The sequence below is a fragment of the Dasypus novemcinctus genome, unplaced genomic scaffold (assembly GCF_030445035.2).
Source record: "Dasypus novemcinctus isolate mDasNov1 unplaced genomic scaffold, mDasNov1.1.hap2 scaffold_274, whole genome shotgun sequence".
NCBI classification, from domain to species: Eukaryota; Metazoa; Chordata; class Mammalia; order Cingulata; family Dasypodidae; genus Dasypus; species Dasypus novemcinctus.
Genome location: NW_026688239.1, coordinates 32,302 through 48,382, shown reverse-complemented (window position 1 = coordinate 48,382; position 16,081 = coordinate 32,302). Strand labels below are relative to the sequence as shown.

General features: G+C 56.5%; 2 protein-coding genes across 5 annotated transcripts in view; one reads left to right on the top strand and one right to left on the bottom strand.

Moving 5' to 3' along the window:
- SMARCB1 (SWI/SNF related BAF chromatin remodeling complex subunit B1) overlaps positions 1-11,270 on the top strand; it is a 45,042-nt gene extending 33,772 nt beyond the window's left edge. For both annotated transcript variants that reach the window (XM_004466420.5, XM_004466419.5), the window contains exons 7-9: positions 3,349-3,539; positions 10,578-10,709; positions 10,952-11,270. In XM_004466420.5, the coding sequence (XP_004466477.1) occupies positions 3,349-3,539; positions 10,578-10,709; positions 10,952-10,991 (363 nt within the window). In that variant the 3' untranslated portion in view covers positions 10,992-11,270. The remainder of the gene's footprint in view (positions 1-3,348; positions 3,540-10,577; positions 10,710-10,951) is intronic.
- Positions 11,271-11,273: 3 nt separating this feature from the next.
- On the bottom strand, positions 11,274-14,878 carry DERL3 (derlin 3). 3 transcript variants are annotated; one of them, XM_058292762.2, is made up of 7 exons: positions 14,397-14,750; positions 14,151-14,216; positions 13,911-13,984; positions 13,700-13,793; positions 13,157-13,352; positions 12,636-12,726; positions 11,274-12,093 (listed from the first exon to the last, which is right to left on the bottom strand). In XM_058292762.2, the coding sequence occupies exons 1-7, from the start codon at positions 14,487-14,489 to the stop codon at positions 11,931-11,933; spliced, it is 777 nt and encodes a 258-aa protein (XP_058148745.1). In that variant the 5' UTR covers positions 14,490-14,750; the 3' UTR covers positions 11,274-11,930. The 3 variants fall into 3 exon arrangements, with proteins under 3 accessions (XP_058148745.1, XP_004466478.1, XP_012383696.1); XM_004466421.5 differs by having other exon boundaries at positions 11,960-12,528; positions 14,397-14,736; XM_012528242.4 differs by lacking the exons at positions 11,274-12,093; positions 12,636-12,726; positions 13,700-13,793 and having other exon boundaries at positions 12,872-13,352; positions 14,397-14,878.
- Between the last annotated feature and the right edge of the window lie 1,203 nt (positions 14,879-16,081).

The window sequence follows — 16,081 nt, the reverse complement described above, 5'->3', positions numbered from 1 at the left end:
AACTAGTTTTTTGCTAAAAGACATTAGGAAGTAAAAAGTGGAGTCACAAGCCAAAATACACTACTACTGGCATTTATATTTACCCGTGTTATCACCCTTCCTGTAGACCTTTATTTCTTAATGTGACTTCGATCTGTTGTCTGTTGTCCTTTCCTTTAAACCTACAGAACTGTCTTTAACAGTTCTTGTAGGGCTGGTCTAATGGTCATGAATACCCTCAGCTTTTATTTATAGGGGAAAGTCTTAATCTCTCCCTCATTTTTGAAAAGATAGTTTTGTCAGAGAATTTTTGGTTGGTTGGCAGCTTTTTGCTCTCGGCACTTTTACGTAATCCTGCTTTCTGGCCTCTATGGTTCCTGATGAGAAATCTGCATTTAATGTTACTGAGGCTTCCTGGTATGTGACATGTCACTTTTCTCTTACAGCTTTCAGAATTCTCTCTTTATCTTTGGTATTGGACAGTTTGATTATAATATGGTGCAGCTTGGGTCTATTTGGGTTTATCTGGGTTAGAGTTTGTTGAGAATCTTGGATGTTGTGTATTCATGTCTTTCATTGCATTTGTGAAGTTTTCTGCCATTATTTCTTCAAACATTCTCTCTAACTTCTTTCTCTCTTGTCTTCTCCTTCTGGGACTCTCCTGTATATATTGGTTCTCTCAGTGGTGTCCCACAGGTTCTTCAGCCTCTGTTCAACGTTTTCTTCTTTCTGCTCCTCAGACTGAATGACGTCAATGGTCTGATCTTCAAATAATTCACTGATTCTTTCTTCTGCCAGCTTCAACCTGCTGTTGAAGCCCTCCAGTGAATTTTTAATTTCTGTTACTGTTAATTTCAACTATGTTTGGTTCCTTTTCATAATTTCTATCTCTATTGATAATCACTTGTGTTCATCTCTTGTTTTCCTGATTTCCTTTGGCTCTTTGTGTGTATGTATGTTATATATATATGACTTTTTTTTTAGGAATTGAACCCAGGACCTCGTACATGGGAAGCAGGCACTCAACCACTGAGTTACATCTGCTCCCCAGGGAGAGTTGTTTTTTTTTTATTTTTAGGAATTGAACCCAGGACCTTGTACATGGGAAGCAGGTGCTCAACCACTTGAGCTACATCTGTTCCTAAGATCTTTTTTTTTTTCTGTTCTCTTCTCTCGCTGCTCCCCCCGCCCTGTTGTTTGCTCTCTGTGTCCATTCGCTGTGTGTTCTATGTCCGCTTGCATTCTTGTCAGCAGCACCAGGAATCTGTGTCTCTTTTTGTTGTATCATCTTGCTGTGTCAGCTCTCCATGTGTGCAGCGCCACTCCTGGGCAGGCTGCGCTTTTTTCCATATGGGGTGACTCTCCTTGCAGGGTGGACTCCTTGTGCGTGGGCCTCCCCTATACAGGGGACACCCCTGCATGGCACAGCACTCCTTGCGCACATCAGCACTGTGCATGGGTCAGCTCACCACATGGGCCCGGAGGCCCTGAGTTTGAACCTTGGACCTCCCATATGGTAGGCGGATGCTCTATCAGTTGTGCCAAATTCGCTTCCCTGATTTTTTTTTTTTTTAAGTGTTTGTCTGGCACATCCCAGGTCGGTCTGGTCCTTCTCACTGATGGTTTCTAATGCTTTAATCTTCTCCTTTGCCTGGGCCATCACTTCCTGTTGCTTTGTGTGCTTTAAAATATTTTGTAGAAAAACCTGGACATTGGGCTATTTTAATGTGCTACCCCTGGGATCTTATGTCTGAGGTGTCTGCTCTTTAATCCTGTATCCAGCTAGTGTTATGACAGAGCATTCCTTGAAGGGCAGGAGCTAAGGAAAAAAAGGAGCTTTCCCTGTCTTCACAGATTGTCCTGTGGGAGTGCTCTTCCTTAGGGCTTATCCATTCAGTGGGTTTAGAGAATAGCTGGAGGTCAAAGTGTCGGCGCCACCCTGGTCCTTTCTGCGCATGCTGCTTTTCTTGGGCATGCACCTGTGGCCCTAGGAATCCCCGTTTGCAAGGATATGAATGTCCAGGAAACACTTTCCTCAGTCGCAGGCATTGCGCTATATATCCTACAGCCAGCAGTCCCCTGCCCCAGGCAGCCACTTGACTGTTCTCCCACAGCTTTCCATAGGAGAGCTCTGTGAGCCGCCTTCTACATGTAGGGCAAGTTCCGGGATGGGGAGTCCCTCATGCCACCACCAGACAGATTGGGCCAGACATACATGCTCCCGGTCTATGCACAAGGGACCAGGAATCTGCACTTGGAACGTGGGCCTGCTCCATGCTGAGCCCAGTGAGGGGTGGGGGAGGTGATACCCAGCGTGCCATGGTGTCTTCCTACTTTTAAGTAGCCTTCTTTTTTTTCTGAGGTACGGGAGGTTGAGGTTGAACCCAGGACCTCTTGTGTGGGAAGCCGGCACTCAACCACTGAGCCACAGCGGCTCACCTGAATTGGTTTGTCCTTGCTTTTGCTTGTTTTTTTTGTTTTTGTTTTTGTTTTTTTGTTTTTAGGAGGCCTTGGGAACCAAACTCAGGCCCTCCCATGTGGGAAGCAGGCACTAACTGCTTGAGCCACATCTGCTCCCCAGGAGCCTTTTTCTTGATTCAGTGCTTCCCTTGTTACTCTTGTTCTTTAACTATTTTCTGGAGCTTTGTGGAAGATGCTTCTGCCAACTCTTGCTGTTCATTCAGGATTTCTGTTGGGGACAGAGCCCTGAAATGTCTTACTCTACCATCTGAATTCTCCTGCTGTATTTTCCCCCTTAGCCCTCATCACAGTTTTCTATGCCATGTCCATCACTGATTTAACTTTTCATGTCTGTCTCCTCCCTTGGGCATATTAGCTCCCCAAGGCTGGCCTTTCCTGTGTATCTGGGTGCTACTACCTGCTACCTCTCCTTGGGAGGCCCCTCACTTTTATTTTTGACTAAAGGAGTGCATGAGTGGCCACCTTGCTGGGTGCAGTCATGTAAAGATCGGCGAATAGCGGGTTCCAGGCAGAGGGCCTGGGCAGAAGAGCAGGTGATGGCTGGTGCAGGGAGCCAGGGGACAGGAAGGGGACGAGGGGGAGAGGTTCCTGGGACTTGGGCTGCCCAGAGCCACATCAGGGATGTCCCTCAGAATGCCTGCTCTTCCACACCAGGCCCTGAGCTGAAGCCCCTCCAGGGTAGCCCCAGGTTTGTGGGTCAGCCCCATTTGCTTTTGGGAAACTGCAGCAGAAGGACAGGGCCCAGCCCAGGCTCTCAACTGCTAAGTTGGGGGCCAGGATCCACCCTTGGCTGCGCTGCCCCAGATCAGGCTGCCCTCACCTCTTTGTGGCCTCTCGGGGTCGGCGTTTCCCACATTTCTCACTCGCACTTGCCTGACTCTTGTCTAGCTGAACATCCACGTCGGCAACATATCCCTGGTGGACCAGTTTGAGTGGGACATGTCAGAGAAGGAGAACTCGCCCGAAAAGTTTGCCCTGAAGCTGTGCTCCGAGCTCGGGCTAGGTGGGGAGTTTGTCACCACCATCGCCTACAGCATCCGAGGACAGCTGAGCTGGCACCAGAAGACCTACGCCTTCAGGTAGGACCCGGCCCCGGGCCCTCCCTCACCATTCTGCCATGCCATTTTGGGAAAAGACTTTTCCAGGTGGGTGGTGAGGCCTGCGGGGCTGTTTCCAACCCCAGACTGATCCGGGCAGGGCTGGCCTCAGCCGGCTCAGCAGCTATTTGTTCAGTTAGAGCAAAGACTGGAAGGGTGGGACATGAGCTTGTTCCTTCTCCAGCTCAGGAGTCTTGGAGGTGCTGCCACTCCCACCCCCAGGTCAGAAACCTTGGTGCACAGCCTGAGCTCCCCCGTAACAGTGAATCTAAAGAGGCAGCACATCTGGAAACCCTTAGCGAGGTGCCTTGCAGAGTCTGAGCTTCATCCCCCACATTGACCCCGTGACTAGTCCGTCCTCCCAGAGCTCACTCCTGAAGCCCCCTGGTGTTCTGCAGCCTGTCGCATCCCCTTGCAGCCCCAGTGCTCTGTCCTCCTGTGCCCAGGCTGTCCCCGCAGTGGAGTCACTGTGTGTGATGACAGACTGTTTTGATGACAGACCTGTGTGTTGTCCTAAGCAAGGCTCCTCCACACAACCTTCCCCCGCAGCTTCCCCCTCCTTTGCGCCTTCCCTTAGAGGACGCTTGGTGAGTTCACCAGGTCACCCTGATGCTTGCCTGCAGCGTTCAAGCCAGCTGAGGATGCACAAGAGCAAGCGGAACATTCTGGGCCAGCATCCTCTATGTGCGGGTAGGGATGGGTCAGGGCATGAAGGCTCTTTGAGGGGGACTTGGCCTTCCCAGGGGAGGTGGGAGCTCTGGGTCAACTGTGGGGTCAAGCCTGCCTGCCTTGGCAGCACAGGAGGATAGTGGAGAGCTACGCTTAGGCTCCCGTTCCAGAATTCCTGACCCTGTCTTCTGATCGCCTTTTCCATGTTAGGTTGGGAGGCGTGGGATGGGGCCAAGTGTCCCTGCATTGAAGCAGGATGTTAGGGAGTGGGTGTAGCTCAGTGATTGAGTGCCTGCTTTGCATGTACAAGGTCCTAGATTCAATTCCTGGAACCTCCTAAAAAAATTACTAGAAGATGTAACAAATCATGGGAGCAGATATAGCTCAGTGGTTGAGCACCTGCCTCCCACATATGAGGTCCCTGGTACCTCCTAAAAAAAAAAGAAATACAGCACAACAAAACAGGATGTTAGGATTTATTCTGTTCATCAAGCTGTCATTGTCCCACATTTGGTAGTCATTATGTAGGCAGGGACTCCGGCTTAAAATGATAGATGAGGAAAAAGTACGAAGGTCCTTTTGCAAAGACATGACAGTTAATGGAGTATGTCAGTAGGTTTGTGTCTCCACTTATTTTCCCAGAAATCCCAAGAGATGGCTCTTGGTCATAAATTTGAGGGTGAGGTTCCTGGGTCTGGGAGGTGGCTGAGCCCCATGGTGGCTCATCCATCATCCATCATCCTCAGACCAGGGGGTCCCACCGCACTGCAAGGGGAGCTGGGCCTCGTGAGGAGGCCTGTGAGCCGAGGTCAGTGGGGTGCCTGCTCCGCGGGCATGGTGCTGAGCTGTCTGTTCACCATCCTTGAGTGTCTGTAGCCTGAGAGTTGGTTGAGGGGGCCTCTCTCTGAATCCCTAAAGCCCCTCTCTGGGTTGTCAGCCATGCGCTTAGCAGTTCCTGGGCAGCCCTCCCTTAGCTCCTTGGTGGTGGCAAATCAGGATCTGTAAGCAGAATTCCTCCTTCATCCACGTGGCCAGTTAATCCAGCCATGGGGAACTGGGAGTGGCCTAGTCCCTGAGCCATGGTGGTTGGTGGTGCTCAGTGTACAGCTTTCCAGTCCTTGGGGTTCAAGGCTGAGCTGTCTGCTGAGTACTGGACCTGGGGAGGCAGCCGAGCACCTCTCTGGGCATCAGGAGAGCTGCGGGCTGCTCTTTGCATTGGGCCCGGCAGCGTGTGCTTTTGGGTGCTATGTCAGTCCTGGGCACTGGGAGGCTCCCCACGGGAAGAGGGCAGCACGGATGAAGAGGGGTCAGGTCCCATGCTGCCCCATTGAGGCACAGGATTGCAGCCTGCTTCAGCAAGCGGGTGCCTGGAACTTGTGACTCCTGAGCCTAGGCCACATTCTTCCTGCACCCCACCACCCCTCCAGAGCGTAAAACAAGTGACTCTTCATTTCTTCCCCTGGAGAGACAGATAGGAGCTCTGTTTTCTCTTTAGGCCTCTGCTGAGGGGCAGAGCCTGCCCAAGTTCCCACAGGTCCTGCTGGCTGAAGGAGCGTGGGCTCCTGGATCTCTGCGCGGGGGGTTACTGGCCCCAGAGGGCTGACAAGGACCTCCAGCTGGTCTCTGTGCCATGCATCAAACTGGGCTGCTGCAGGTCATTGGGCTCCCTCAAAGGGATTTTTTACTTTCTGGGTCCCTGTTGCCCACGTGAGAAGGCTACTGAATTCCCAGGCCCAGTCTCGTCTGCTGCAATGCTCAGCGCCCAGCCCAGCGCCTGGCTGTGGCTCCTGCCATGGTGATAGTGGCATTGGATGGTTCCCACAGGGGTCACTGCACACAGTGGTGGGGGAGGGGGCATATGTCTGAGTGGGGCTGAGATGCCTACAAGCCTGGGGGACCCAGGGCAGAAAGTGGGCTGCTTCCCTGCAGCACAGAGGGGAAGAAGGCAGCAGGCAGGGCAAGCATGGCTTTGGGTAAGGACAGAGCTGGGCCAGATCGGGATGTGGATGTCCTAGAGCCAGTGGCTTGGGGACAAAGGCAGTGGCAGAGAGGCACTGGGACGTGCGAGCCACTGCTTGTTCCTCTGAGGGGAGTTTCTCCAGCAAAGTCCCTGGCCCCACGGTGGGCACACAGAGGACACAGCGGCCTGCCTTAATCTGTCAGCCACAAATGTGCCATGGCCATGGTGAGCAGGCAAGGAGGGGCAGGAATGGAGGAATGGGGTGGGGAGGGCCGAAAGGAGGCCCGGCCCTCAGGCTCCTCACAACATCTGGGGTGCCCCAGAGTGGGCTGCAGGGGAAGGTGGGCCAAGGGCATGGGAACTTGGCAGCAGGGCCTGAGTAATGGGCAGGGAGCCAGGGTCACTGGGGCAGCACCAGCGGTCAGGCCAAGGCTCCCAGAGTCACTTTGGGACTGACTAAGTGTAAGCTGCAGCCAGTACTCCTGGAGCTCTACCCTTGGGCCCTGACCTGACAGGGTTTTTTTGCATTTTTTTTTAATAGCAGCTTTATTAAGATGTAATTTACATGCCTTAAAATTCACCCCTTTAAAGGGGACAATTTAGTGGTTATTAATAGATTCCCAAAGTTGTGTATCCATCACCACTGTCAACTTTAGAACATTTTGTCCCCCCCAGAGGAAACCCCAGATCCCTTAGCAGTTATTTCCCATGTCCCCCAACTCCCCCAGCCTCTGGCAACCACTCGTCCACCTTCTACCTCTCTAGATTTACCTTTCTGGACACTTCATTTAAATGGACTCATGTAATAGGTGATTTTTGGTTAACTGGCTTCTCTCACTGCATGTTTCCAAGGTTCACCCATGTTGTAGCAGGAATCAGAACTTCATTCCTTTTGATGGCCGAGTAACAGTCCATACATCAGTTGATAGACACTTGGGTTGTATCCACTCTTTCAATGATTAGGCAAACTGCTGCTGTGAACATTGATGTAGTATACTTTTTTTTAAAAAAGATTTATTTATTTTATTTCTCTCCCTTCCCCCCCCACCCCAATTGTCTGTTCTCTGTGTCTGTCTGCTGCGTGTTCTTTGTCCGCTTCTGTTGTTGTCAGCGGCACGGGAATCTGTGTTTCTTTTTGTTGCATCATCTTGTTGCGTCAGCTCTCCGTGTGTGCGGCGCCATTCTTGGGCAGGCTGCACTTTCTTTTGCACTGGGTGGCTCTCCTTACGGGGCGCACTACTTGAGCGCAGGGCTCCTCTATGCGGGGAACACCCCTGCGTGGCAGGGCACTCATTGCGCGCATCAGCACTGCGCATGGGCCAGCTCCACACAGGTCAAAGAGGCCCTGGGTTTGAACCGCAGACCTCCCGTGTGGTAGGCGGATGCCCTAACCACTAGGCCAAGTCCGCTTCCCCCTCTTTTTGATTATAGCTGTCCTCGTGGATATGAAGTGGTATCTTCTTGTGGTTTTGACTTGCGTTTCCCTGATTGCTAATGATGTGGAGCATCTTTTCATGTGCTTATTGGGCATTTGTAGATCTTCTTTGGAGAAATGTCTATTCAGACCACGCGCTCATTTTTTGAGTTGTGTTTCTTTTTGTTGTTGAGTTGTAAGAGTTTTTCATATGTTCCAGATACAAGTCTCTTCTCAGATAGGTGATTTGCAAATAATATTCTCCTGGTCTATAGGTTTGTTTTTTCACTCTCTTGATGGTGTCCTTTGAAACACAGAGGTTTTTTATTTTGATAAAGTTCTAGTCATCTTTTTCCTATTGTAGTTTATGCTTTTGGTGTCCTTTCTAAGAATCCATTGCCAAATCCAATGTCATTAGGATTTATGCCTGTGTTTTCTTCTAAGAATTTTATAATTTGGGCTCTTACATTTAATTCATTTTGAGTTCATTTTTGTATGTGGTGTGAGGTAAGGGTCCAGCCTCATTCTATTGTACATGAATACCCAGTTATCCCAGCATCATTTGTTGAAAAGACTATTTTTCCTCATTGAATTGTCTTAAAACTCCTGTTATCTATCTACTGATTGAGATGTAAGAGTGACATGATGTTTTGTCTCCCTCTCCCAGCTGAGAGGTCGTGGGCATTCTCTGGGCTTACTTACAGAGTGGGGATGAGAAGCCTGCTCTGCTAGTCAGGTGTATCCAGTGAGGTACAAGTGAGAGCACATTGAAAAGGAGGCTCAAGATACCCCGAGCCTCAGTCTAGCTCCCTTTGTCATCTGACTCAGCCCTTTCCTCCTGGGGCATGTGGGTCTGACCTGGACTCCATGGGGTTTGGAGGAAGGTTGGGGGTCCTGGGCAGCCCAGATGCCATTGGATTGTTATTCCCTCTGTAGAGTGGGAAGCAGGGGCAGCTCCCGCAGGCAGCCCCAGGACCTCTTGGAACTCAGGGCAGCGGCTGTGCCTGCCTGGCCCTAGGCCATTCTTCTGTGGCTGACTTGAGCAGTTATTTTAGAACAGATCCGCTGGAGTGGAATCTTTCCAGAGTCACGAATCTTCCCAGAGTCACGGGGAAGTAAACAGAGGGGCCTCTGGGACCTACTCACCAGCTCTTGTTTAAATCAAGAGAAAAACATGTTTTGCTCCCCTGGTGTGGACATGGCTCCTCGTATGCCCACCCTCCCTCAGAAGGCGGCTTGGGGCACTCGAGGTGATTGATGATGTTTGGGGTCTGTGGTCGGGCCGTCCTGGATTGCCAAACCACAGGCGCTGGCTGGAGAACAGCTGTGAGGGCTGCTGAGGAAGGGCCTGCCCCGGGATGTCTGCTGGGTGGGGAGGGAGGCGCTGTTCAGGCCCTGGCTCTGAGTCACAGCCCGAGCTTGGGTCCCAGACTTGGGGCCAGTGGGCTGAGCACGAGGAGCAGGAGGTCTGATTCTGGGGACACCCACAGCCAGCCCACCCTGGGTGGTGTAGTGGCCGTGAGCCCTGGGCAGCACCGCGTCCAGCCCGCCCTGGATGGCACGGACCCAGGCTGTCCGTGACCAAGAGCCTTCTGCATGGTGGGCGTGTGCCATGCTCAGGGACTTGTAGCCACCCAGTAATGTGGCCTTCAGCTCAAGCCACAGGGAAGTGGGAGCCAGCACCTGGCCTCCAAGATGCTCACCCAGTGGCTGTGTCACTTGCTGCCACCATTCACTCCCCCCACCATCCCTCACAGCAGCAAACCACCCCCATTTCACAGTTGAGGTGCCAAAGCCACCAAGGTCACCTGTCCAGGCACCTGTCCCCTTCTTCCACAAACCTCCTGGGACCCTGCCTGCCTCACTGGTGCCGTCCACTCTCCTTCCTCCCAGAGTGAGCTGTGCCTGAGCAAGGCTGGCTGCGCGTAGGCAGGGGCCAGGGGGGGTTATTAATACACACAGGGCAGGTCTTTCCTGGCGACCCAAGGGTCAGGAGACTAGCAGATGCCGCCCAGCAGAGGGCAGAGAGGAGGCGTGTGCAGAGAACCAAGAAAAGGCTGCGGTGGGGGAAGGATGGGATCGGAGCTGGTCACAGTTAGGGCCGCCCTCTGAAGCTTGTCTGCCAGGCTCCGCTGCTTTCCAGAGGTAGCATGGACGGAGCTGTGGAGGTGGGGAGGCATTGAGCCCTCCTGGGGGAAGCAAGGCCCAGAGGGGTGGCAGCCCTGCGCCACCCAGGTACTCCTCGTGTGCCCATCCTGTCACGGTTGTGGCCTCTGCTCATGCTTCCCCCGCCCTCACTGTGCCTAGACCCTGCCCTCAAGAGTGGCCCCTGGGCAGGAGGAGGGTTCAGGGGCCCCTCGGGGTGGAGCTGAGTCAACCGCTGGGGGAGCAGGGAGCAGTGGGACAGGTGGGAGATATGGGTTACAGTCCAGCTCTCTGACCCTTAGCAAAAAAGAGCTTAGCTTGCCCCCCCCCCCGAGGTGGGCCAAAAGGTTGGGCACATAACACTCAGAGGCCCTTGGGGAGTGAGGACTTTTGGAGGACTCTTCCTCCTCTCTCCTGCCTCCTTCCCTCTCCCTTGTCTGTGCCCCCTGAAGGGTCCTGGCCCTGGGCACTGAGCATGTGGATGGTCTCCTTCCCCACCCCAGCCGTAGGGGGTGATTCATGGCAGGATCTGTCAATACGGCCCTGTCAACTGGGGCCACTTCTATAGCCCAGAGGTGCTGCGGTGGCAAAGGGCTGCCAAGAACCTGCTTTGAAGAGCCTTTGGGCCTGGTGCCTCCAGCAGGTGTGTCTGGGGGTGGGACTTGGGGTGACAAGCGCACCCTGCAGCTGCCCCATCAGGATTGCAGCTCTGAGGAGCAGGAGCGCCTAGGCCCTGGCTCTTGCCTTCCCGCTGCTGGGCTGCAGGGGCAGGGCGCAGCGTGGTTTCTGGGGGCCTCCCAGGGAACTAGCAGTTACTCCTCTCACCCTACAGTGAGAATCCCTTGCCCACCGTGGAGATTGCCATCCGGAACACAGGAGACGCCGACCAGTGGTGCCCACTGCTGGAGACTCTGACGGATGCCGAGATGGAGAAGAAGATTCGCGACCAGGACAGGAACACCAGGTAGCCCCCATTGCCCTGTATCTGGCTCGGTGGAGTGGCAGGCCCCTGGGGGTGAGCCCCCACCCAGCCCCAGGTGGGTTCCTCTGTTGGACCAAAAGCAAGCCCTCAGGTGGGGCCCGACCACAGCCCAGCCCCAGGGTTCAGGTCTGGAGAGATGTGCAGGGCCTGGGTGGGGGAGAGCTCAGGCCAGGCAGAGGGGTGCAGGGGGCTAGCCCTGGTTCACTGCCCTTTCCCTCCTGCAGGCGAATGAGGCGTCTGGCCAATACCGCTCCAGCCTGGTAACCAGCCCCTCGGCACTCAGCTCCCATGGGAGCGTCTCTGCAGACCGCACTGGTTCTCCTCCATCTTCTGCGAGGGGGCAGGGGGCAGCCCGGAGCCGTCCAGAGGGGCATGCCACCCTCCCCTGGGCACACATTCCATTTGCTGAGCCCCTTTCCCCCAGCCCCCCAGTCCCCCAGCCTCTGGGGTCAGGAAGAGGCCTCATTTTGAGTTGTGTTTAGTTTTTGTATAGGAGCCCCAGGTGGGGCCAGCCTCACTTTTTAAATAAAAAGCAGCGAGTCATACTGTGTTTCTTCAAAGTGGTAATACAAAGATAAGCAGGAGGGGAGATCCAGGTCCTGGGTGGCTGGGCCTTGCTGGGTGGGGAGGTGGGGGAATGGGGGGTGGCTGGGGCTAATGTAAAAGGGTTCTCACCCTCCCTCCAATCCCCAGGCAGGGGTCATGGGCTCCAGGGTACCCCTCCTCAGCCCCCGCAGCCCCTGCAAGGCTCTGGGTCAGAGGCACATGCTGCCTTTCTGCAGGCCCTGCAGCTTCCCCCTGCCACCCACGCTCCTTCCCCCAGAGGAAGGAGGCAGCAGGGGGTGCTTCCTGCCCCAGTGGGGGTGTCTGGGGTCCCATGTCCACCTGACTGGCACTGGGCTGGGGCGAGCGCCTCCCTCTGGGCTGGCTGTGAGGTGCAGTGGGAGCAGTGCTCCCAGCACCCAGCCTAGGGCTAGCCCTGGAGGTCGTCCCGGCTCTGTGGCCTCACCTGGTACACAGCTTTTTCCCATGAACATAATGGGTGGCCGGCAGCATCTTGGCCCAGGGCAGTCCCTTCCCAGGAAGAGCAGGGCTGAAGCTGCTCTGCTCCCTGGGACCTGGCTCCCACCCTGAGCCCATGTTGGGCCAGGGCAGAGCCCAGCCTAGGGAGTGATTTGTCGCTTGCCAGGATGCGATGGAGTCCTAGGATGTGACAGCCCTGGGGAGCAGGCACTCAGGGACAGCTGGGCTTGGACTGAACTTCCACAGGTGCCTGGGAGTCAATGGAAGGCTCTGGTTCAAGGGGGACGGTTCCAGGCCCTGTCTGTAGAGTTCCATTGCTGAAGCGCTCATGGGCGACTTGGCCCTTCAGGCAAGAGACAGCCGGTTACAGAGTCCCAGAGTGAGTAGGACTTGCCCAAGGCCCCAGAAGGCCTGGGACCAGAACCCAGAGGCTGACATCTGTGAACCCAAAGCGCTGCTGGGCAATCCTGGGCAGGTACCTGGCCCTCTCTGGGCCTTCCCACCTATTGCCTCCAGATGGGCTGAGGGCAGGCTTGGCAGGGGCAAAGGCTGCAGGTCACTGTTTATTCATGCTGGTCCTGGGTGCTGGCAAGGCCTCCTGGGTAGGTTACTTGACTGCCACCCAGGGTAGGTGGGATATGTGCAGCAGGGGCTCAACCTCCAGGCCTGGGTCTGGGTTGGGGGTCACTGCTGTGGGGGTGGCAGGTGGGGTCCTGCGTGCTCCTCAGGGAGGGGCAGGTAATTGGGGTCCTCCTCCGGGGCATCCAGTAGCAGTTTCCTGTGGGGAGGGGCCCACCCTGATAAGGCCAGCACCAGGCCCCCCAAGGGGTGGGAGCCATGGGGGGGTTGGGGGGTGAGGGAAGGGTTGCCATCTCCAGCACTCACAGGAAGCCAGGGGTGAGCAGCAGCCTCTTGCCTCCAGGCTGGTTGGGGAAGACATCCTCCAGGAAGTAGTAGATGTGGCCCACAGCAATCCCTGCAGGAGAAGCTACCGGACTGCCAAGGCCACCCTCCACGGTGCAGTCTGCCAGCCCATCTACAGCCCACCTTGGAGGCAGGTCCCAGAGGACGAGTGCCCCAAGTCCTGTGCAGACTGTCCCCCATCTTGGGCCTAGAAGGGCCCAGAAGTGGGCAGAACACAGGGTCGGCCGAGCCTGAAAGGCTACCACACAGAAGCATGGGAGGAGCTGGGACCAAGGAGCAGGAACCCAAATCCAGGCCTCAGCTTCACCCCTTCCCCCAGCCAGTCCCAGGCCAAGGTCAGCCAGTCAGTCCTGAGGATGCAAAGCCTGTGGCCTGGCTGGCTCAGGGGACCATGAGAACCACCTGGGAAAGCAGAAGGACAAAGAGGGGTGGGGATAGGGTCCCAAAGGCAAAAGCGGGCCCCTGGGGACAGGTGGGCTCACCCAACAGGTCCACAAGGATGGAGTTGCCCAGCAGCATGGAGAAGCCCATGAGCGCCCAGGGCAGGAAGGGCGCCTGGAAGGTGAGGAGGCCGAAGAAGTTGACCCTGATCTGGGGGCTGCGGCGGCTCCACACGTACACCAGCATGGCCATGAGGGCCTGGCCCAGGAAGAACAGGCTGCCCAGAAAGCCCAGCAGCTGGCCCGAGTCAAGGGGCCAGGAGGCCACATCCAGCGAAGTCTGGTCCTACCTCCCCACCCAACGCCCACCTCCATCTCGAACCCTAACCACAACCCTGGAGTCTCCTGGTGGTCTCTTTTTCCTCTGCAAGACACACCTGGCAGGTCCCCAGGAGCTCTACCCTGCCCACCCCACCACCTCCCCTCAATCCTGGGCCTTCAGGGCTCGGCACGCCACGCCCAGCCTGGTTTTCTGGGGCACCCCAGCACCCAGTGGACCCTCAGGTCCTCCTCAGTTGGAGTGACCCGGCTCTCCCTACACCGGCGCTCTGCGGCCGGAGGTTCCAGAGTCCGTGGGAAGGATACGATCATAAGGAAGCCCCCGAAAAGAAACATGAAGACGAAGTCGGCCGTGCGGCCGCGGAAGGAGCCTTCCTCCAGCATGCGGCAATAGCGGAACCTGCGCCCTAGGTATAGGAAGCACCCCTCGGTGGTGGTCGGGGCTCAGCTTTCCCGCTCCCGGGGCTCCCCGTCCGGTGGGCCCACCCCCTGCCCCTGCCCGGGCACAGCAGGATACACGAAGAGCATGTTGAAGAAGAAGCTGAATCCCAGGGGCCCGAAGAAGAGGAAGTTGGTGATGAGCCTCCAAATCTACGGGGAAGGGAGGTCAGGCTCCTAGTGGGGCCGGCAGGTGCCAGGGGAGGGACCGGGCGGGGCGTTCAGAGTCAGGGGCGGGGCTTTCAGTAGAAAGGGGCGGGGCCGGCAGGTGCCAGGGGTATGGCGGGACCGGCAGGTGCAGGGGGCGGGGAGGCCTCACCTGGAATTTCCGGAACACGAGGTGCGGGTTGAAGTACAGCTGGAAGGGGCTGAGGAGTTCCAGTTGCTGCGGAACCAGGGGCGTGTCAGGGCTGCCCCGGGATCCATGCCCCGCCCAGGGCCGAAACGCTAGTGTCTCGGGCCACCCCATCCCCAAGCCCACCGGCCAGAGGCTGTAATCACAGCAGCGCCCCCTTCTGCTCTGTGCTGTAACCATGACGACGCCCCGCCCACCCGGCCCTCTCACCACGGCGGCGGTGGTGAGAACGCAGGCCGCCGTGTAGACCCGCGTCACCGCCGGCACCTGCAGGAACTCGGCCGTCAGGCCCTGCCACGCCATCGAAGCTTCTAAGACACGCGTGGCTGGCCCTGCAGCCCGCTCTTTAACCCGCCTTCGGGGCCCCGCCCCGCTCCTTCCTTCGGCCAATCCGCATCGGATGCGCAGGGCGCCAGTGTCGGGAGGCGGGGCCCTGGGCCGGGGAGCCAATGAGGAGTGGAAGCAGGCCGCCGGGGGCGGGGAGGATGCGTGGGCGTGTTGAGACTGGTGGCCAATGAGCAGGCCCACGGTCGCGCACGTGGCGCTTGTTGTGGTGGCGGTGGTGGCAGCGCGGACAACCTGTGGCCAATAAGGAGCCGTTTCTTCGCGGCATTCTAGGGGAGGACCAATAGCGAGAACCCACGGGTCGCTGCGGGGGCGGGGCGAAGATTCGCGCCATTGGAAGCGGAAAGCCGGTGGCGGGAGGCGTGCTTCGGGTCGCGCGGGGGCGTGGCGTGGTGGGAGACGCTCCGGGCCCTGCTCCCTTGTGAGAAACGGAGACGATCCAACCCTCCTCACAGTAAAAAAGGATCTGGAAACTTGTCCAAGTCTCCCTAGACGTCCAGGGCCCCGCACCAATCTGCGGTCTCCTGCTGGTCCTGACAGAAGAGGGGGCCGGGCTAGGGACTCTCAGAGCTGGTGGGACGTGGGGGTGGTGAGAACAGCCTGCGCGAGAGGACAGCCTGGAGAGGGCCTCGTTATTTTGGGGGGACCAAGGAACTCCATTTATTCATACATTCATTGAGCACCTACTGTGTGCCCGGCATTGTAGATCCTGGGAGACAGCAGCCAATGAAAGGCTACATCCCTAAAGGTCTAGCAGAGAAGACAGGGAGTAAATAGGCCTGTGCTACAATAATAGCTGCTGATACTCGGTCATTTAGGATGTTTATGCAAGGAAAAAAGTTCCACTGGATGCTGTGTGGACGGAAGAATGCCAGAAGGCTGGAGAGGAATCAGTGAGCAGGAAGAGGCCACCAGCAACAGTGGGAGGGGGGTTTGCTCGTGGACTGGACAGGTGTGAGAGAGCAGTCCAGGCTAACTCTGACCTGAGTCGTAGGGTAGATGGACGTGGTGGCCTTTCCTGAGACGGGGACCCTGAGGGAGAAGGCAGACAGGATGGAGAGTCCTGTTCCAGCTTCATTACGTTCACGACTGCTGCCAGGCAGGCCATCTAAATGTGGGTTGGCCTCAGCAGTGGGTCCATGGGCCTGTGTGAGCTGCCCAAGGGGTGAGGGTAGAGTTGAGGCTGGGACTGGTTTCTGGGGTCCAGGAGCTGAGCCAGGACAGGGCTTCAGGAACAAGGCTGCAAGTGGCCCAGTGGTCTGGGAAGGGCCTGGGGCTGCAGCCACACAAGGTCCCTGGAAGCTGGGATAACAGGAGGCTTGAGGGAGGGGAAGCCTTCTTGACAGACACCCTTTACCCCTACAGGGAGCTCAGCTTGGGATGTGGTGTGAAGCTGAGGGCTGTTTTGGACAGGTCCTGCAGCCCAAAAGAAGGTGGACAGAGACACAGGGGGAGAACTGGCCAAGCGGGTGTCTCAGGTGCACCCCAAGAGCACGAGGGTCCAGCGAGGGCCCTGAGAGGGGGTCCTCTGGGAGTGAGGGTGGGACCAG